The sequence below is a fragment of the Arachis hypogaea genome, chromosome 6 (genome assembly GCF_003086295.3).
Source record: "Arachis hypogaea cultivar Tifrunner chromosome 6, arahy.Tifrunner.gnm2.J5K5, whole genome shotgun sequence".
Taxonomy (NCBI): Eukaryota; Viridiplantae; Streptophyta; class Magnoliopsida; order Fabales; family Fabaceae; genus Arachis; species Arachis hypogaea.
The window spans coordinates 109289988-109311453 of NC_092041.1; the positions used below are offsets into that span (position 1 = coordinate 109289988).

The 21466-nt window shown below is 32.7% G+C and overlaps 2 protein-coding genes across 6 annotated transcripts; both read right to left on the reverse strand.

Moving 5' to 3' along the window:
- Window positions 1-9431: 9431 nt before the first annotated feature.
- LOC112755599 (tRNA-splicing endonuclease subunit Sen2-1) lies at window positions 9432-11761 on the reverse strand. Of its 2 annotated transcripts, XM_025803790.2 has the most exons (3): window positions 11276-11390; window positions 10945-11029; window positions 9432-10481 (listed from the first exon to the last, which is right to left on the reverse strand). In XM_025803790.2, the coding sequence occupies exon 3, from the start codon at window positions 10474-10476 to the stop codon at window positions 9742-9744; it is 735 nt and encodes a 244-aa protein (XP_025659575.1). In that variant the 5' UTR covers window positions 10477-10481; window positions 10945-11029; window positions 11276-11390; the 3' UTR covers window positions 9432-9741. The 2 variants fall into 2 exon arrangements, with proteins under 2 accessions (XP_025659575.1, XP_025659576.1); XM_025803791.3 differs by lacking the exon at window positions 10945-11029 and having other exon boundaries at window positions 11276-11761.
- Window positions 11762-13733: 1972 nt separating this feature from the next.
- LOC112755600 (protein RBL) lies at window positions 13734-21016 on the reverse strand. Of its 4 annotated transcripts, none has more exons than XM_072197606.1 (7): window positions 20589-20988; window positions 18122-18170; window positions 17821-18010; window positions 17405-17503; window positions 14876-15963; window positions 14529-14787; window positions 13734-14317 (listed from the first exon to the last, which is right to left on the reverse strand). In XM_072197606.1, exons 3-7 carry the CDS (start codon window positions 17837-17839, stop codon window positions 14136-14138), a joined length of 1647 nt encoding a protein of 548 aa, XP_072053707.1. In that variant the 5' UTR covers window positions 17840-18010; window positions 18122-18170; window positions 20589-20988; the 3' UTR covers window positions 13734-14135. The 4 variants fall into 4 exon arrangements, with proteins under 4 accessions (XP_072053707.1, XP_025659578.1, XP_025659579.1 ...); XM_025803793.3 differs by lacking the exon at window positions 20589-20988 and adding an exon at window positions 18483-20392; XM_025803794.3 differs by lacking the exon at window positions 18122-18170 and having other exon boundaries at window positions 20589-21016.
- Between the last annotated feature and the right edge of the window lie 450 nt (window positions 21017-21466).

The following is a 21466-nucleotide window of genomic DNA, read 5'->3' on the forward strand; positions in this document are numbered from 1 at the left end:
TATGAATAATTTAAAAATGTGACAAAAATAGTTAGTACATTTTATTTGTTTATAAGTGATAAAAATAACTTTTATATTTAGCAAATAATTTATCCATTTAATTTAAATTTTTGTGACAATATTTGAATAAATATTTAAAAAATAAAAAAAATTCATACCAACATTTAATCTCTATTTACTTTTATTTTTTAAAAAAATATAGTTATTCACAATATTTTTTTTAAAAAAATTCACTTGTCATAAAATTAATAAATTTTAAAGATAAAAAAATCTCATTTTTTTAAATAATAATTGCAAAATTTACATCGTCTGATCTCTAAAATCATTTTTTAAAACATATATTTAATATCTAGTTCTTTTTGTTACGTTTTAAAATTTTTTAAAAACTTATTCATCTTTAGCATTTTTTAAATTATTTTTTTTTAGATATGAACTTTAAAATACTATTTTAATAATTTACTCTTTTATTTTATTTTAAAAAAATAGAATAATAAAGCTATATTTTAGAGTTATTATTATAAAATATTTGATATTATATTATAAAATTATCCCTTTTAAAATTTTAAGATATTAAATAAAAATATATGAATAATTATATATTAAAAATAAAAAATATATTTTTCATTGAAAATTTAAAGGGTGTAGTCCAATCAACAATAATAATAAATTAATAATAAGGTGTGGTGCGGCCATGAGAATTGAGAAGTAGGTGGCCAACAATACCTTTGCAATAAGTGGGTGTATATGTAAATTGTGATATCCACCTACGTCCACTACTGTGTGTACAATAATAACAAAAGACCAAGCTCAAAATTCTCCATCTTAATGGTTTCTAACTTTCTATCACCTAGTAAAATCTAAAGTACACACTCTATTATAATAGTCTTTGATCTAATTATGATTAAATGGAAACTCAGATGCAGTCGACTTCATGTGAAGTTGATAGCTGAGAGCCGTTAGATGAAAATTTAGTCAAATCAGTCAAATCATCTAACGACTCTCAGGTATCAACTTTACGTAAAGTCAACTGCACTTGAGTTTTCATCTTATGATTTTATATTTTGCTGACAGTGATTGTAACTGGGATTGCAAAGAAATTGCATTGTGATACCATATATTATACAAAACAAACAATTTTACTTGAAATTGGTATAATTAGTGCATATGTTCATTGGGATTATTCGTAATTGCAATTGCGGCTGTAAGATATTATCTAGAGGAAATATTTTGCATCAGATGTAACACAATTTTTTAAACATCATATTTTGATATAATATATCTTAAAAAATTATTCTTCAAATAAACTGAATATAACTTTTGATTTATTGATGAAATTTTATATACTTTATAATATATAATTATTGCAATTTTGTCATCATGGAAATATATATACAATTTAATGAGATTTCATTTCAACGTTATTAATTGGTCAAATACCTTGCAATCTCAGTATAATTCTTACATCATGTTTTTATCAACAACCGTCCATCCTCATATAACTATATATATTGCGGAGTTCAATCTAAAAGAATTAACATACAGTAATTGAACCCAGCTATTACTCCAACATACCTAACATTATTCTTGAACACCCAATGCAAAAACAATGCGAACCCCGCCAATAGGAATATGCCTATCAAATGATGATCCTAATTAGCCACTTAGTAATTTTTCATAGTATTTGTTTTTAGAGACTGACACTGAAATTGGAAATTATGATTAATATTTCAGTCTTAGAATATAAAATTTTAGTCTTTTCAGTATTTTTAAAAAATAAAAATATGTAAGACTAAAATTTTTTAAAATAGAAACTAAAATTTTAATAATATTTTTTCTCAAAATATCTTCATTTAATTTTTTAAATTTTAAATTTATTCATTCATCTTTATATTTATCTTAAACTAAATATAATATTGAGATATAATACAATTCAACATAAATCAAATATAATAAAAAATTTAATTTAATCTCTATCTCTGTATTTCAGTCTCAGTCTTTCAAATGCAACCTAAATAATTATCGGATATAGCTATTAGTTTAGCTAGTAATAAAACTCTTGATGCTTCGGATTATATTGGAAATTTAATGTTTACTTGTAAATTCCTTTCTTTAAAAACAAAAGTATTTATTTTCTTAATCAAGTCTCCGGTTAATTCTCAAAACATTTATTATTTTGTATATTTATTTATTTTTCAAATCTTATTCAATATAATACAATTATTTTAGAATTAAGACAGAAATTTTGTAAAATAACATATAAATTTTTTTAAAAAAATGAATTTTTTTTAAAAAATAATACAAAAATTATAACGAAATAAATAATGTAAAATTTTTTTATAAATTAAATAATACAAAATATGAACAAGAGAAGAAGAAGGAAGAATATTAAGAAGAAAAAGAAAGAAAAGGAAAACGAACAAGAGAAAAAATTATGAAAAATGAAAATTTGATTTAAAATACTAAAATGTACTTATCAATAAAAGACTCAGCAAAATGAATATAGGGAAGTATTTAGTGACCTAAGTAAGCTACATTCATAAGACTACAATGTACGTGGAATACAGGCTTGATCAATTCTTGTGAAAAAAGGATGATCCAAATTTCTAATAAATTTCCATTCAAAAGATTTTACAAATTAATTGTGACACTTTTTCTTAGAGCTTATTATTGTACTTCGACAGTTTATTTTCCCTCTTTCTTTTTCTTTTTCCTTTTCCTTCTCTCAAAAAAGAATAATCATAACATGCACACGTGTCTATTTTTAATTATTTTCCTTCAACCTTTATCGCCATCAGGTGGAAATCTAACGTGTTCCCCCTTCTAATTTGAGAAGTATTGTGCTCCTTTTTTCCCGGACAAAATGTTGATGACTCTACAAATGAGTCTAAAAATGACTAGGATCATATCCATTCAAATTAAAAATATGTACAAAATAAAACATTCAAAACGTAAATTGTATTTTTTATTTTTAACGTTTACGATTAATTTTTAAAAATATTTTTAATATTTAATTTTATTTTAAATATTTTTAGTTTATATCAAAATTATTAATAAAAATTTTTAATTTTATCTCTAATATTTTTTACATAGAATTAACTTCAGAAGTAATTTTGATTAAATTGAAAACATTAAAAATAAAATTGAATGAAATTAAACGTTAAAATATTTTTAAAGAAAAATACAAACGTTAGATACAAAAAAAATACTTTATCTACATTAAAATTTTCTAAATTCAATGAATACTGAATTTATTTTCTTCTATTTCTCACTTTCATTTAGTAAGCTACTAAGCTGTGTCATTATTCTATCTGATTAAAGACATTTGTTAAATATATTATAAATGAAAATATTTTTATAAAAAATATAAATTGATATTATTTTAAAAGTTTTGTATGCATTCAATATCTGAATTATCGTATTATCTTGTCGCCGCTTCCGAGTTGTGACTGCTTCTGGATAATAAATCGACATGGAACGCATAGTGACTTGCAATGATTCGATGAATAAAGACTAATTCTTTGTATCAAAATCAGGGAATGGAATCATTTGAAATGGTATCAGGATATAAGAGGAATATTCTCGGGTTAAATAGTTGAACAAATAGTTATTAATTACCAAGGAAGAATTATACAATCGAAATGGAAGTAATAAACAAAAGATATTAAACTACTCTTTTATCTTAGTCCATAACAACAATAAAAAAATCTTATAACCCATAAATTCAGTCTAATAAAAAACATAAATTCAATTACAATTTTAATTTTTATTATTTTATCTTTATTTGTTTTTACCTTTTATAGAACAATGCTCTCTATATATATAATTTTACTTTCGTAGTTTACAATTCAATTCAATCAATCAACAATCAATAAAAGTTCGCATTCTTTTTTTTTTTTTTATTCTTTTGCAATTTTATCAAAAGAGAATAATAAAATGAAGGTGACAAATAGCACATGAGCCTAGACCTAAAATTGAAATAAAGTATAATAAAAAGAGAACAATTTCTCAAGTGATCATTTTTACTCTAAAGGTGGATTTTTTTAAATAAATAAAATAAATATTTTATTTATTAAAATAGATCATTTATATTTTTTTTACCGATTTTTATCTTTTTACTTATTGTATTTATCATGTAAACGATTTGAGTTTGAGTATATCTCGTGTATAGAAGGTATGCCACGTTATGCATTACACGTATTACGTTTGTGCACGTGATATGTGGGATAGAGTGGGATTCATGTATCTCATTTACAGTATAAATGATATATACTAAAACTCAAATCATTTATACTGTAAACGAGTTATATGCTCACTTAAAATGTTTTCAACATAGACGAGATATAGTACGACGAAAATCAATTAGCTACATATAAAAAGATCTACAAACCATTGGTATTCTCCACAAATATCTCAATCATTCTTCTCATCTGTTTTTTTCGATAAATTTAATAAAAATATCTAGTGTTAGTGGTTATTGTGTTGTGACGGTGTATCCCAATTGTCACATGAGAAACAGTGACAATGGGATTGTATTTGAGTGTGAAAATTCTATTCTGTCGCGTATTTGCAGAGCAAAATTTTTTTTCTGAGTTAAAAAGTCTAATATCAACGCACATCGGTGGTAAGTTGTCTAAGGCTCCTAGTTGTGATTGGTACAATATGAACTTCATTAAGAAGTGTTGGGAGATACTGGGTCAGAATTCACTATAGCTGTCATGGATTTCTTTCAGTCTGTTGAACTACCAAGGAAGTCTAATGTTGTTACGTGGGTGGTTTTGGCTCCAAAGTTTGTTGGAGCTAAGGAGATTAAGGATCTTCGGCCAATTAGCATGGTAGAATGTGTGTATAAAGTCATATCGAAGGTGTTTGTTCGGAGAATGAAGAAGGTAATGCCAGGATTGGTTGGGGAGACTTAGAGTACTTTTGTGAAGAGAAGGAAGATCCATGACAGGGCTCTGATTGCGTGTAAAACTGTGTAGTGGCTGAAGACAAAAAAGAAGATCTCGGCGATAACTAAGTTGGACTTCCAAAAAGGCTATGATAGAATAAAATGGAGGTTTGTGGATATTGTACTTCAAAAGATGGGATTTGGACAAAAAAAGGAGAAAGTGGATCAAAGAATGTGTGTGCATGGCATCTATGGTTCACCATCTAGATCTTTTAAGATGAAACAAGGTTGCTTACGACAGGGCAATCCTAGTTCGCCATTCTTATTTGTTCTTGTTGTTGATGATGTCCTCCATAGGATGGTAGGAGAGGTTGTTAAATATGGCAGGATTGCTCCTCTAATGATTGGGTGGGACAATGTTGAGTTGTCTTACTTGCAATTCGCAGACGATACCATACTCTTCTACGGTCACGAAGGATGTGTAGATTGTTGGGGCGTAAATAAGTTTTATTGTTAGTTAAATATCTTGGTATTTCTTTGGAAGCAAACCCCAAGTTAGTCAAAACATAAAAATCAATAATAGACAAAGTGAAAGAGAAGCTCAACTTGTGAAAAACAAAAACGCTTAGTAAAACTAGTAAACTGGTCCTCATCAAATATGTGCTTAATAGTCTGCTAGTTTATTACCTCAGCATATATAAGATGCCTAAAGCAGTGACAGAAAAGTTAATTTTTTTGCAGAGGAGGTCCCTATGGAGTAAGGAGGATGACAAGCATGGGATACCATCGGTGAGGTGGAAAATTGTGCAAGCTCCAAAAAATTTAGGAGGTCTGAAATCGGTGATGCAGTTATTCGGAATACAGCTCTCTTGTTCAAGTGGTGGTGACGATTTTTGAAGAAAGATTGTCCATTATAGAAGAAAATTATGTGTTCCTGTAATGATTTGGATTCAAGTATAGTACTCTCTTGTTAGCCGCCTAAGAGATGAGGTCCATAGAAGGATATATGGCAGTTACAGATAAAGAAGCAACAAGTGAGAGACAATATGATCAGAGGTCAATCTTTGGAGGTAGAGAATGGTAGAAGAATTCGATTCTAGGAGGATAGTTGACTACCATGTAGTATGTTGAAGATCGTCTTTCGAAGATTTTTCTCGGTCTCAAACCAACATGGATCGGTGATAGGAAATTGTGGGTTATGGGATTAGTTAGAGTGGATATGGAATTTTCAATGGAAAAGACAATTATTCCAATGGGAGTTGGATTTAGTTAACCAACTCCATGGGGTCTTTCAGTCAGTCAAATTAACACATGAGAGAGAAGACCAACTAGTGTGAAAAATTGATAAATCCGGCATTTATTCTACTAACTCTTTTGTGCAGATTTTACAGGCTGAACTAATATCGAAGGATATTACAAGTTACAATTTTACTAGTTCTATTTATAGGGGCTTGGTACCACCACAAATTGAATTATTCACTTGATTTGTGTTAGTGGGCAGGGTCAATAATAAGGAGAGATTAAGTAGATTTAGCGTTATTGATCAAAATGATAGTATTTGTGCTCTATGTAAACAAGATACTGAGAATGATTACCACTTGTTTATTGGTTATAAGTTTATTTGGCAGGTGTAGTATACTTGGTTGTCTGCCTATGATAAGTCATATTCTATTCCAAGAACAATTAAGCAACATTTTGAGAATTGGACAGGTGCACCTGTAAGAAAAGAAGAATGTAACAGGCGGTTGATTGATTTTTTTGCTATTATTTGGAGTACTTGGTTGGAAAGAAATGACATAATCTTCAGGAATCAAACAACAGGTATTGCAGAAGTAATCAACTGGTCGATTAGGAGTTACAAAGAGTGGAGTGATATTTGATCCTTCTGGTTGTTGATGGCATTGATGGAGATGACTAGGGATTAGTTTTATTTTACCTGTCTAGTATTCTTTATATTATTGCTCCACCTTATTGTGTTGAACTTTTTGTTTTAGGAAAAAAAAAAGAGAAAATAGGTTTGAAGAGTTGGTTATCGGATGCTAACACCAATGGAAAATGAAGTATTTCGGTTTCGTTTGTTTTGACTCGATGGCAATGAGCATGTGCGCCTCATGTTTGATGTCCATGTGAAAATCATGGCAGAATAAGTGATGTAACTTTTTGCGGAGGTCAGTGATGTTGGCGGTGGTAGTTCTAGCAGCTTGAATTTTGTCCAGGATGACCCACTTTTTGCACCACTCCTTACACTGTGCTAATGTGGAGGTTTCCACGAACGTGGACGGTGAGGAGTCCGACAAAGAGTATGTTGCCAATAGCAACGAGGGTGATTCCTTTGATGATGATGAGGATGAGGACTTCGTACCAGAGACTCCGGTATGTAAATCAGTTTGGTATCTTCTGCCTGTCCTGTAACAGATTCCAGAGTTATCAGTTATACCCAACCACTATCACACATTGGATTTGGATGCGATGAACAAGGTAACTCCATTTTCCAATATGAGTGGGACGATTATAACACAGACGGTAAAGTAGAGTTTCGGGTTAGTCACAGATTCAGAAGCAGAGAGACAATCATGCAAGGTGTGAAAAATTACAACATTTAAAGAAGTGTTGAGTACCGAGTTGTGGAATCAGATCAGTTAAAGTACCATGTGCATGGTAGGCAATTTACTGATGAATGTCTTTAAAGTCTCTGTGTCACCCTCCGACAGAATCTCAGATATTGATAAGCCTTGCTTTATATTGTAATTCATTATCTTATTTATCGTGTTTATTTTGGTTAGAATGTCGATCGATTATATTTTAATTCGTTAGGTAGGTGCGTAAATTCGGCAGATCGCACACCTATTTAGCTCTACCATATTTCCAGATTATCTCCAACCTCTATTCTACGCATGCATAATAACACGAAATCTATAAAAGTAGCATAACTATAACATTATATGATTGTTTATTTAAAATAGAAAAATGACAACACTAACCTCGAAGTCGATCGCTCTCGCGATGTCCCAGGTCGCATTCAGGCGATTGATGTCATCGTCTCGTGCATCTGCGTGTGCCATAATGTTCGAGTATCTCAAGAATATCATGAAAAACTGTCAAGAGAAGGAGAAATGAAGCGAAAGAAATAGTGAAAGGGACACTTGAGGCACTATAAACAACATCCTTATATAGGCGTCAGTCATGCTTATCTCGTTTAGAGTGTAAACAATTTGAGTTTGAGAACGAAATCAGCCAAGTGCTACTTGATTATTGATTGATACACTTTATATAAAATAAAATAATAAAATTTGTTTTTCATAATATTTATAAAAAATTTAGGATTTTATTTGTTTTTAAAACTACCATCAGCATAATACAATTAATTTTACCCCTTTCATCTTTTTTCTTTCCCTCTCACCATTACTATTATTATTCCTGCTTTTACCACCACTATTACTATTACCACTACCAACACCATCGTTGTAATAATGGAAATGTTTACTAGTTAATTCTTTCAAATTAATTTGAATTTAAGAATTAAACCGCCCAATAAACAACTTTTTTTCTTTTTTATAATAGAGGGTAACAGTAAACTTAGATATGAAGGGTCCATAGAGTGAAATAGTGAATCTTTTATGTATTCCATGGAACTTCCCACGACAGCTCCAATGATAAACCTGTCACAAATAATTAAGAATTTGCCCCAAACACAAGTTTTATTATTTCTATTTTTGCCACCATTTCAACTTAGATTTACAAATTTCCCACAAATTGATCTCCAAATTAATCATTAGATCAAGTTTAATTTTCCCCATAATAATTTTTTCTGGTGCTATTCTTTGACAGTGATTATTCCAGGGGAGTAAAAGGTTATCAGCATTTTCAAATGTTTTTAAGGCAATATTAGTGAATGAAACAGATCAGAAACACCTGTATTGTTCCAAGTAGAGGAATCCATAGCTTTTGTAATTGAGTGTGCTTCCTCCAACACCCTTGCAGGATCTATTGAAACTTATATTGCATTTCTTCAGGTATGCACTTGAAAACAATAGAGCAGGTGGGTTTTTTCAGGAGATCTTGAACCATTTCGGTATACTCCACCTTCATGTAAAGAGGTACATTTGCTTAACTGTTAAAAGACGGCAGACCAACTTGGGTTGGTTGAGTAGTCAACTCATCTTAACCAAGTATCGGAGATTTGAATTTCGCAGATTAGTTCTTAACATGTCGAAACGGGAAATACCATGGAGCAAAAAAAAAAGAAAAAAACGAAAAAACTGTTAAAAGGCTTTCAGATTAAACTATGCAACTTGCTATTTCTTTTTGAAGTTCCTTGCCGATAACACCAGCTAGAAATTCAAAATAGTTGGTTAATAATTAGTAATTAAGATTATTGATTGCGATGAAATCCATACTTGCTGACGTGCCAGACAAGCGATTTGTTTCATTGAACAGCCATTTAAAATTGAAATATCTTCATCTAGAATAATCATTTTCTAACAGTTTGGAATTATTATTTTGGGAAAATTAAACTGGATCTTATGATTAATTTGGGGAATAATTTGTAAAAAAATTGTAAATCTTAGTATAGTTAAAATGGTGGCAAAATCAGAAATAACAAAACTTGTGCTGGGCAGTTTTAATTATTTGTGACAGCTCCAACACTCCTGGGAATAGTTTGCCAACTCACAAACTCCACTAAGAATTATAAATCCATGGGAGTAGAGAGGAGTGGGCAAAGACTATAAAGTATAAACACAACAATGAATTTTCTTTTACATTGTAATTTATATTAAATATTAATATAGTATGATTAGTATCCAATGAAGTGACATTGTACGTGTACCACAGAGTAATATTCCCTGGTTATGCTACCTGCAACTTTCGCGGCATTGTTCCGGACTCCATCTGGCGATCGTGCGCTCTTCGACGGTGTAGTTAGCCAAGCATGATGGTGAGTCATCCCTGCTACCATTTTTACTGATGTATAGGACCAACAAGGTCTTTGCAACACTTCCAACTAATCGCGTTGCGCAATGAACATCAGACCATAGTCTCAATCTTCCATTTACATCTTTCACGGTCTCCCCATCTGATAAAACAAGTACACCGTACTCTGAATGAACACGAGATGGATGATGACGATACACAACGAAGTCAACACCATACTGAAAGCCCGACCTCACAACCCAATTTTTCATTCTAAGATGAGAATAAGCCTTGAAGAAATTTGGGAATGTTTCTTTCTTGGACTTCATGTAATGCCATAGGTCTTCATTGGTTTGGGGAATTCGATTGCCACCATTAATCTTCAAGCAATTCATAGAGTAACATAGGAAAAATGCTTCTTCCAAGCTTAATTGAAACCACACTTTGTCCTTTTCAACCGTTCCCACTGGTCTACCAAAGCATGCTTTATCAAGCAACACAATTTTTTCTGCTCCCGCTGCATAGTGAACACTTTTGTTGGACAATATTCCATATGCATCTGATTGAACTAGAGAGGACTGAAGCTCAGATATTATATTTGACATTGGTTCTTTAAGTGCTTCAGCTTCTGCATCCTTTTTAGCTTTTGCATCTTTTCCTTTCCATCTTGGCACCATTTGACCTTAAAAAACATTAAACACATTTTTCAATTGCCAATCCATGATCACTTAGCAATTAGCACAAGCTCAATTAAACAGTCGAACAGAACAAATATAAGTTTTTTGGAATAAAAGGCAATTTTCAACTTCCCACCAAAAGTAAAAAGGGAGATCACTATTCAATTATTCAACAATCATCATATGTTTACAACAGCTAAGGCAGTTATTTACAGACTAATCAAGTAACTAATGCCTAATTATTCAGTAATCATGTTAACGACTACTATAGTTAAGGCCCTTATTTATGACTAATCAGGTAACAAACTTCTAATAATGCCTAAGAGTGTATCAAATATGAATGTTCTTCTGCATTCTTCTAATATCTTTTTTTTTTTGTAAAATAAGTTCCTTCACAATTCAACTCTGAATTTTTAACGCAGAGAAGAAAAAAGAGGGAATGACGAAATGTTGGTGTTCAAAGCACACCTCAATATCTTAAGTTCAAGCAATCCTAGCCCTCCTCCAACACCTTCAATAATAAAAAGGTCCAATTATAGAGCTGCAGATTCACCTAATTCAAATCCCGAAGGAATCAAATACATGAGTCAGGATCATTATCAATCATTCAAAATTATTCAAAAAACACAAACAATAATTCAAGATTAAATACTGTATTTCATATTTGCTCTGCGTTTAGCTACACTGTTTTGTTAATTAACCAGAACAACGATACCAAATTTAAATGAAAAAAAATCAGTTCACATTCAGATTCAAGTGACTCCAAAGGGTAAAAAGAATTAAAGAGGGAGAAGCAGACCCGAAGAGACGGAGAGGGCGACAAGAAGATGGCGAGGCTTGTGCGAATGGCGGAGTGGAGGCTGAGGGAGTCACCAGAGAGGAAGCAGGGAGTAACCACTAACCAGCGAGGAGTCAAGGGTTTAGGGGTTTTTTTTGTCATGGGCTTCCAGGCGCAAACGGATACCCGGACACACCCACCATACCCGAACCCGAAGCAAACAGAATTGTTCCCGTATCCAGTGAACCTCAAGCCCAGGTCGAGCCCACAGCCTTTTTTAAGCTTTGCTTTGCTTTTCTGACAAAAAAAAATACTTAGCTTTGCTTCCTATTTTAGTCCGGTTTATTTTTTTTTTTAAATGAACCCTACGTGTGATCATATATAAGCTAAGGTAACAATAAAATATATTTTTATAAATTTTTTAATAATGGCTAATTAGCCCTTATTTAATCTTAATTACAACTTAATCTTTTATATATTATTTAATTATTATATTTACTATCTATTTTATAAATTATTATTTTTATTCATCTATTATATTTATTAACTATTAGAAATAAAAACAACAACGAAATAGATCTTTCATTAATTGTGAACTTTTATAAATATTTTGTCAATGTGAATCAACTATTTTTTTTTATCCTTGATTCGTTAATGGTTATATCTCGTGTTTCTTGGTAAAATACAATCGATTAAATATCGCACGACAATATGAGTTTTTTCAAAATTCAATCAATTGGAATTATTACACAATAAGAGTATTTTCTTATTCAATTGATTGGTTGCTTAATAAAATTAATTGAGTTTTGTACGTGATTATGAGTATTTTCGTATTCAATCGATTGGTATGATTAACGGTTTAACGGTTTAAAAAAATTCACATTTTTACGATGAAGTAATGCCATTTTCATTTATTATTTCAACAATCATGTCATACAAATATTGTCTTGTAAATTATATTTTATTTTATATAATTAATTTGTTTATAAAAAAATATTTTTTTTAGTTTTTTATTTGTTTGCATTCTATTTATATGTTTGCATATATTAAAATTATTTCCATTCCTTAGATGTTTGTGACATAAATTAATATTTTTTAATCCTTATTATTAAACCACTCTTCCATCTTAACCCATAACATAGGAGACGAGGAGGTGATGGTAGAATACTATCTAGTGAAGAAAGAGAGATGGGTGTGTGTTCAAAGTGATCCGGGTCATGGGTTCAACTTGGTTAAAAAATAACAATGAGAAAAAAGAAGAGGTTTTAGAGAAAATAAAGAACTAGATAGAATTTGGTCAATAGATATAGACGAGAGTTCAACTGTAAAATTAAACATATTATGTGATGGAAATTTATATAAGAGTTCATATGTTTTTTTCTAATATGTTATCAGTTATGTTTTTAAGAGAGACATAATTTTTACACGTAGTTTAATCCAAACTGCACTTGAAATTGATGCATATAGTGAAGCCAGAGTTGGAAAAAAAATTTTCTCTCTCCCACTCTGCAAAATTCTCTCTTGCTCTCTCATTTTCTTTTCAAGAAAAGGAAATTCAACGCCATGGACTATAACCTCTTTAGCCTCGAGCTCCATGACCATTCCGCTGGAAAGTTCTCCTATACTGCCGTCCAAGGCAACTAAGATGTCCAACAATTCAGTCAGATTGAAATTGGAAGTAAATCAATATTTGTAAAAAAGGACGAAAAAAAGTTACAACAACTTAATATATATTGCAGTTCTCAATTCAATCGATTAAATTATGATAAAAAGTTAAAAACTCAGTCGATTGTTTTCTTGGGTTTACAGATGTAACAAATCAAGGACAAAAAAAATCGTCGCATTGCCAAAATATATACGAAGGTCACGATTAATGATAGATTTATTTCCTTGTTATTTTTGTTTCTATTTATTAATAAACATAATAAATAAATAATAAAATAATAATTTATAAAATAAATTGTAGATTTAATAATTAAATAATATATAAAAGATTAAATTTAATTAAAATTGAATAAATACTATTTACCAATTATTAAAAAACTTAAAAAACATATTTTGTTATTAAACCATTTAATGGTCCAAACGTTCTGAGACCATCGAATCTTATGTCTGGTTAGTAGGTAATTATCGAGAATTTGAATCTTACATTGTTTAGGTAACAATCCATTAGCCCACAACAAATCCTTAATGGAGCTCAGATCCATAGTTCTTGACCTATTGAATTGGAAGATACCAGAAAAAGAAAACAATATAAGCTAAGGTGACCACATCCTTCTTGATTAGAATGGAAAAACAATATTATTAATATAATAAGCAATATCGGATATCATATTCTGGTGCTCAAATTGATTTAATTAGTTAGTCATTACCTATGTATGTTAATCACAGGCAACATTTGCAAGATTAGATCTATAATATACATGAGACTGAATACTAAAAAAGCTTTAGGACCAAAGGCCAATTAACACAACACATCTAAATGAACAGGCTCATCATATCTAAAGGATAGTAATAATAAAAGATTCATGTTTCAAATAGGCTACAACTCTACAAGTTGGCTAAAACTGGCCAGAAATGTAGCATTACCGGAGTCCATCCACATACTACGGAAATGGCACTTGTGCATTACAATTAAAACCAATAAACCCAACAAGTTCTGAAACTAACTAAATTAGTTCAACTAAACTAAGCTTTTACCAATTCAACTATACAAAAACGTTTAGTTCCATGATCAATTCAATAAAACATTCACGTGACCAATCCATACTATGTGATTTCTAACCATTAACTTTCTCTTGTCAGGATCCTAGATATGAAAAGAAAGTAAATTATAGTACAATGTCTCTTTTTCCAACACAGAAAAAATTGCAATCTGCTATTATTCATCTGTAAGTTCAACACCGTCAAAACCATTACTATTATCCTGATCAACCAAAGATTTGCCTCTAGGTTTAGAGGATTTGCTAGGTTTTGATGGTTTCTTTATTTTTTCTGCCTGTAACTCTAACACCTTCTCAGAAGGTTTCCGTTTTCTTTTAACACGTGCACCACCAGCATCATCTGCAAAAGAAAATTTAAGTGTCAAATTCCTAAAATGCAGAAGTCTATGTAGTTTACACGAGCGGGGTTCAAAATTTCAAAAGTTCAAGACGTATAGCTAAATGAAACGAGACAAAATAAATTTAACTGCAGGTGTCAAAATTTTTCTTGTCGAAATAGCAATTTTAAGCAATCTAAAATACACATCTACAAGCATAAGGGACGATTTTACCTTCAACTGGACTTGAGGCTTGATTCGGCATATGTCCATTTGGCCCAGCTTCTTCTGAAAGTGGGGATCCAGTGTTGGTACTGTCCACTAGCTTTGAAGAACTTTCTAGACACTTATCTTGTTCAGGAACATCACGACTGGGAGTTGCAGGCAAGAAACATAACTCTTCTTGAGACATATCAGAGTCGCTGAAAGCAGCATCTTCCTCCACCGTTACAATGTCAACTTCTTCATCTTCATTAACATCAGAACCTTTTACCTACGTGCATATGAACTAAGGACTAAACAAAAGGAGAAGAAAAACGAAAGAGAAGGACAGCATGACCAATAATCTAGCAACCTCTTACCTTCTCGGTTTCAGGAATCAAATCAAATTCATCTTCTCGCTCTACATACTCCTCATTTTCCTCAAGCTCTTTGAAATCGGGAGCAAATGCACTCCAATTCTCAGTGTAATCTTTAGCCCAAATGTAAACTATTCCATTCAAAGAAACAGATACAACAATAGGACGTACAGGATGCCATGCTAAATCAATAAGAGCTTCCTTAGGCCCTTCAAGGATTTTCACAAGATGCCCAGCCCTATCCCAAATGTAAATCTTGTGTTCTCCTTTGCTAGCAGAACCCCCGACAACCCACTCACCATCACCACTGAAACAGGGCGCTTTCCAGTGCACCTTTGTAATTGAATCTTGAAATTCCCGAAATAAAGTTAAGCATTTTGTTCCTACAGCCTTCAACTTCTCAACTCCATCAAGATCGTTGAAATTCTTATTAAGGTCATCAAGTGCCCTTACTTCCTCTTTCAAGGGAAGAAGATTTTCATAGATCCTGATTACTCGATCATTTGAGTTTGTAAGTAGATACTGTCCATTCCTGCTGAACACAATGTTCTTTACTACAGAACCACCAGAGATAGGAACCATGGCACGCACTTCACCATCTTGATGATCAATTACAAGAATTTCCCCTTTTGAGTTCCCCACATAAACCAGACTGCCATACTTACTAAAGCAAGCAGCAGTTGGTGTGAAGGAGGTAATTCCATCAGAACACTTGTTACGCGATGGAAGGTTTGGTCCATTGGATATCTCTGAGACAGAAACTTTAAGTGAAGTTGTGTTGCCTGTATTCAAATCAACAATCATTGGAGCACACGAGAGAGGGCATGCTAAGCATAGAGACGGCATAGAGGAACCTGGATGAAGACGGGCTTGTAGAGAGGTTTGTTGCAAGACTATTCTTGTCATTCTTTTACCGCTCAAAACATCCCATAATGATAACGACTTGTCGGCAGCAGATACAAGAATTCGATTACCACACTTTGACCAACAGACACTGGTTATGGGAGAGGAACATTCATTATCCCGAAGCTCTTTAGCAACTCCCCGGGTTTCAAAATCCCAGACAACACAACTTCCATCATTGCACCCAGCTGATTCAATTAAAAAAATAAATAATAAAGAGCACGTAAGTTGACTGCACATAGTATCTCCAACTAGCAATAATTGTGCCCCCACTTTCATGTATAAATTTGCACGTGAAACTCATTTTGGTAAAGTTTAACCCCAACCAAACATGCCATAAAAGTTCAGCAGTAGCGGTAATATTTACCAAAACCAAAATCACTAAATAGACACGCCATCAGTACACAATAATAGATTAAACCAGAACAAACATTACAGCCTGCAAATAATTATAGCCGATGCACCTCTGCCCTTACTGAATGGTATGAAAAATTAGGAACTGTAGAGTGTAAAATACAAAATCTAATCGTTATACAGCTTGCTTTTTATTTTAATAGTGGAGGTAGGTCAAATAAATTTGATATTTTAATCACACTATTAATGGTATCCCAACAAGCAGTTAATATAACAAAATCCAATCATCAATAGTAGAAGTTTAAACTTTAAACAAGACATTACCATCAGAAAATCCTGAAGTCATGATAGTCTACAAGTGTTCAACACACCATAAGTTTACAAAAACTAACATTCTAAAAATTATATCAGGAAGGCTCTTAAGAAAAACACACTAATTGTGTTTGCATTTAGAATGGAGTAAAAAAAAGGGTTTCAATTTTATTAATACATTATGTTTGGTTAACCAGTGACAAGAAAGGTAACTTTGGTCAGGGAAAATTTTTCCTAATCTTGAGGGTATATCTAATACCATTGAAGAACCACACCCCCAAAAATTAGCTATCACAAATTCACAATTAGAGAACCCAATGCCTTATAAACCCTCCTGTGGAATCCCATACATGCATTTTTATACTAAAGTTCCATATATTTCAATTGGATCCTAATTACTAACAACCCACCAGGATCCCTAGACATAGCACCCACGCTAATGGTACTGAACTACCTCCTTCAACTCCTGGATCCTAGCATCTCATCATGAGTTCTAGAGAGCAAAGAAACTGCTGAAATTGTAGCATATCAGGAAAAGTTGCTGCTTAGCAGTGGGCAAAGCACTTGAGCATATTAGGATTATCAGGTAGAAACCTAATCTATTTTTCTTTCTTTCTTTACTTTCTATGTGTAAATTAGACCACACAGGCATATCAAAGTTACCAGTTGCAAAGCAAAATGCACTCCTAAAGTCCTGCCAATTATTTCAAGCCAATAACTTGAATTACAAACAAGCCAAACTACTAAAATTAAGCATAGATTCTCCACCCTTAAATCCAATGACTACTATATCTCACCCCAACATAAGTTGAAATATGTTATTCTATTCTTCTGAACAACTAGAGGAAAGTTACTTGATCACAAAAGTTCCATTCAAAAGTGACAAACAGTTCATTTGTAAAGGCAATTCAAGTATAAAATAAGAGTATTAGGCTTTTTTAAACAGTTCATTAGTGTGTTTACCAGCAAGAAGGGTACCGCGGCGATTGAAGGCAATACATTTCATACAGCCATGCTCCAAATACTCCTCAATCACTTCGGGGAAGTCTCCCTGCAACGGATCTTCAATACATTCACACAATAATGGTTTCAGACAACTAAAAATACAAAAACAAAAATTAAAATATAAAAAAAAAGCATAGACACAACAGAATCACCAATGTCTTTTTTAGCCGTACCAACCCTTAATTTGTTAATTTCTAGTCATAGTTTACAAAGTTCAAACATCAACTTCGAAAATAGAAGAAAAATATGTTTATGACAAATCATCAAAGTAAGGTAGCCAGGGAAAAAAAGGGAAAATATAGCTGAAACAAATGAAAAAGTCCTCAGAACTCAATGAAGTGAAGGACGAGAGGAATAAAAGGAAGAAAGCTAACCAATAATGGGCGTGTTCATCGTTCCACGAAATTCAAAGGTACATTGAGGAGGCCGAGGAGCCAACAACAACTTTGATGAGTCTTGCTCCAACAACGGCACAAGCTCTTGTGCCGGCAACAACAAACAAAGGCAAAATGGGTTAAGGCTGCAACGATTCTCACGATGATCAGAAGGTGCTGCCTTATTATTCTGACAAAGGAAGTGAAATAACATGAGAAATCAATCTTCCTAAAACAGTGGAATTGAAATCAGACCCAAATAGGTGTGTTTTAGGCTTTTGGCATTCGATAGTGTCCTCACCTAAAGTTGTAATACCCGTTGGATTAAAAGTAAAACACCTTGCGCAATGCTATTTCAACAAACAACCAGTAATTAGAATAATCTACCATTTTCAACCATGAACTATTTAAGTGCGGGTAAAGTGTGTATTTTCTCGTGACAAGTACCCTAATGCCATGGAATACTTTGCCCAACATCAAAGTTTATCATCAATAACAACACAGCAACAGTAACATCTAAACAGAAGCAACAGCAACAAAAACTCAACATCACAGCAAAACAGCAAAAAGAACACAGCAAATTACAAAAACAGATGAGGCAATAACAACTCAACAACACAGCAAGAAGACCAGAGCATGTGATCAAAGGACAGAGGACCTACCGGAACTGAGGCAGCGGTGGAAGAACAACACAGCCGAAGCAACGGACAACACGGCGCAACGCGAGGCCGCAACGGGAGGCGCCGGCTCAAAGAGAGAGAGGAGAAAGACGCTGATGCGAGAGAGGAGGGAGAAGAGGAGCTTGGGTGGGGTTAGGGTTCGAGATAGGCTTTTTATTTGGGACTCGTTTTGGTCCGAGCCAATTTTTTTGAACCAGAACAACGGTTTTAGGACGGTTTTCCAATTCGAAACCGGTTCTTGAAAGGAACCATTATATTCTAAGGACCGAATTAAGAGAGCAGTAGAACATGAAAATAGATTCTCTCCATTTTTTTATTTGAGAGAATAAAAAATAATTTTTTATAATTAATTTTATAAATAAAATAAAAAATATAAAAAAATTAAAAATTACATTAAAAAAATGTAGAAGGATTTATTTTCATAACACACTCCTTCCTAATTTCATTTGGCTTTTAGAACAACGATTTTAAACAAGATTTTAAAAATCGGACCGATCATCAAACCGTTTTAGTTATTAGTTCATTGGTTTACTAATTTAATCGGTCTAACCGTAATTCAACCGGAAAAACCGCTCCATAATAAAAATAAATAAATTATAAAAAAAATCCAAAATACCTTTCAAATTTAAAACCCTACGTAAAATATCACCAACTAAATGTAATTAATCATCAAAATAAGCAATAACTTGCTGCAAATTTGTTGACAATTAACATAATTATATTTCCATTAAAAATAGCTGGATTGAATTACAATGCACAAGTTAAAGATAGAAAATATTGTCTTAGTGTAGCTAAGTCAAAAAGTAAAACAAAAAATGATAGTGTTGCACAATAAACACACAACAGAGCCCGAAACAAACACACAACACAACAGAGGCTGAAACAAAAACACAACAAAGCCTGAAACAAAAAGAATCCAACACAGAGGAGGGGTAGCAAGTCGGCGGAGATCAAGAACAGGGAAAGTACAACCAAACAATGAAAACAGAATTTTGTTTATATAACAAAACAATCAAAACATGAATCATACAATCACTAATTGCAAATTTTTTCTTCATAAGAACAGAACAATGAAAACATGAAGCATATAATAAATCAGAAGATCACCAATTGCAAATCTTTTAATAAGAACAGAAGTTAGAACAGTGAAAAATGAAGAAAGATTAGTAGTTTTCAACCCAATTTTAACAAAGCTCATCACAATGATTAACAACATAAAAAAGCAATGAAGGAACAGTGAATCAATAACATAGGCAGTGCAAATTCAAGAAACTTTAATAAAATTTAACTACAAAAACAGACAGTAAAGCAGTAATAGAGTTATCAATTTAAAATTTATCATCAAATACATTCAGTGAGCAAAACCAATCAACCAAGTACTGACTGGGCATTCGGAAGAAAAAAATCAAAAGAACATTTAAATCACAGCAAAAACACAACAACAATAGGAACATTTAAAACAAAGCTACCCAAAAAAAATATAAAAATCACCATTGCTGAAAACAATGATTTGATCCATGTATGCTCAAAGAATTAAAAGCTAAGCTTACAGGAAAGTGAAGAATACCAAAACCAAAGAACCTTCTATCACAGCTTAAATCAAGAACAGAAAATCACAACAAAAACAAAAAAATTAAAAGTAACAGAAGAACAACAGAACAACAACACAAGAAGAACACTAATGCAAGTGGAATCATCATGCTAATATGTTTTCTGCAAAGATGCTATTTGTGCAGCTAAAATTTCCTAATTACTAAGATCCAATTATTCTAATTTCACATGCAATCAACTTACTAAGTTTCTAAAAGCTAGAAATTATAAAACCAACCAGAAATATGTTTAAAGCATTTGATCAAACATGTTGAGTGCGGTAAAATTAAAACAAAATAAGAGAATTCAAAGCTTAATATCAATGTGATAGAGAAGAGAACATAATTATTGTAACTTCAATTCAGTCTATGAAATAATCCAAACCGCTACCAAATCAAATAGTTACTTAATGTAATAGAAACCAGAAGTTGCAGAGTTTGAAGCAGAGTATTGGTGTTGTGTGAGTGTATTGTCTGGTGGCGGGTTTAGGGAACTCACGGCGAAAGAGAGCAGTTCGACGGCTAGGTGGAGCGCGCGGGTTGGTCGCAGTGTTTGAAGCAGAGCAACGTGGCTTCCAGACGAACACAAATGCGAACTCGAACGGTGAACGGCGAGTGAACGCGAACAGTGAACGCCGAGCGAACGTGAACGGCAAACAAACGGCGACGGAAGCGCGGCTGAGCAGACAAAGACGACGGACGCCGAGCTCGAGGAAGCAGCCGCGATCGGTGACAGCGAACAGGGGTTGAAGACTTGGATCACGAGGGAAGCTAGATGGACGGATGGCGAATTTTGAGTGCGACGGACGCGGCAGTATGCCACTCCTTGCGGCGGTGGTGTAGGCTTACAGTGCTAGGGTATTTTGGCTGGGGTTGTGTGATTTGATTTATTTCTGAATGAAAGAAAGAAAGAAAGGGGGAAAGGGAGAAAGAAACGAAGGAGCTTCCGTTTTAGTGTAAACCGGGCGGGTTCCGGTTCGGTGCAATCGTCCGATTCTTGTTCGATTCACCGGTTTTTTAAACAACGGTTTTACATGTCCGATTGGACTGTTAATGTTGCCGGTTGCGGTTGAACCGATCCGATCGGCCGGTTCGGTTCGGTTTTTAGAACATTGATTTTGACACGATCCCATCACCAACACCACCATTGGAAGGACAACCGTAAAAATCAATCAATGTGCATTATCTGTCTTATTGCTTACAATACAAGTTACATCACAAAGATCAATTAATTTTGTGTAAAACCTAAATAGGTTCATAACTCGGAGGCTGGCTCATATTGTAAATATATCTCAAATCTTGATTTATTATTTTTTCAAGACTTTTTTTCAGTTTGTTTATGAGTTCAACAAACTCGCAGATTTATTTAAAAATTTG

Excerpts from the sequence above, each read along its gene's own strand:
- LOC112755599 (XM_025803791.3), bottom strand. The coding sequence starts at position 10,476 with ATGGTGCCAAGATGGAAAGGAAAAGATGCAAAAGCTAAAAAGGATGCA.
- LOC112755600 (XM_025803794.3), bottom strand. Across the intron at positions 15,964-17,404 it reads CCGCGGTACCCTTCTTGCTG|CTGGGTGCAATGATGGAAGT; the intron begins GTAAACACACTA and ends TAATTGAATCAG. Across the intron at positions 14,318-14,528 it reads AGCCTCAAGTCCAGTTGAAG|ATGATGCTGGTGGTGCACGT; the intron begins GTAAAATCGTCC and ends TTTCTTTTGCAG.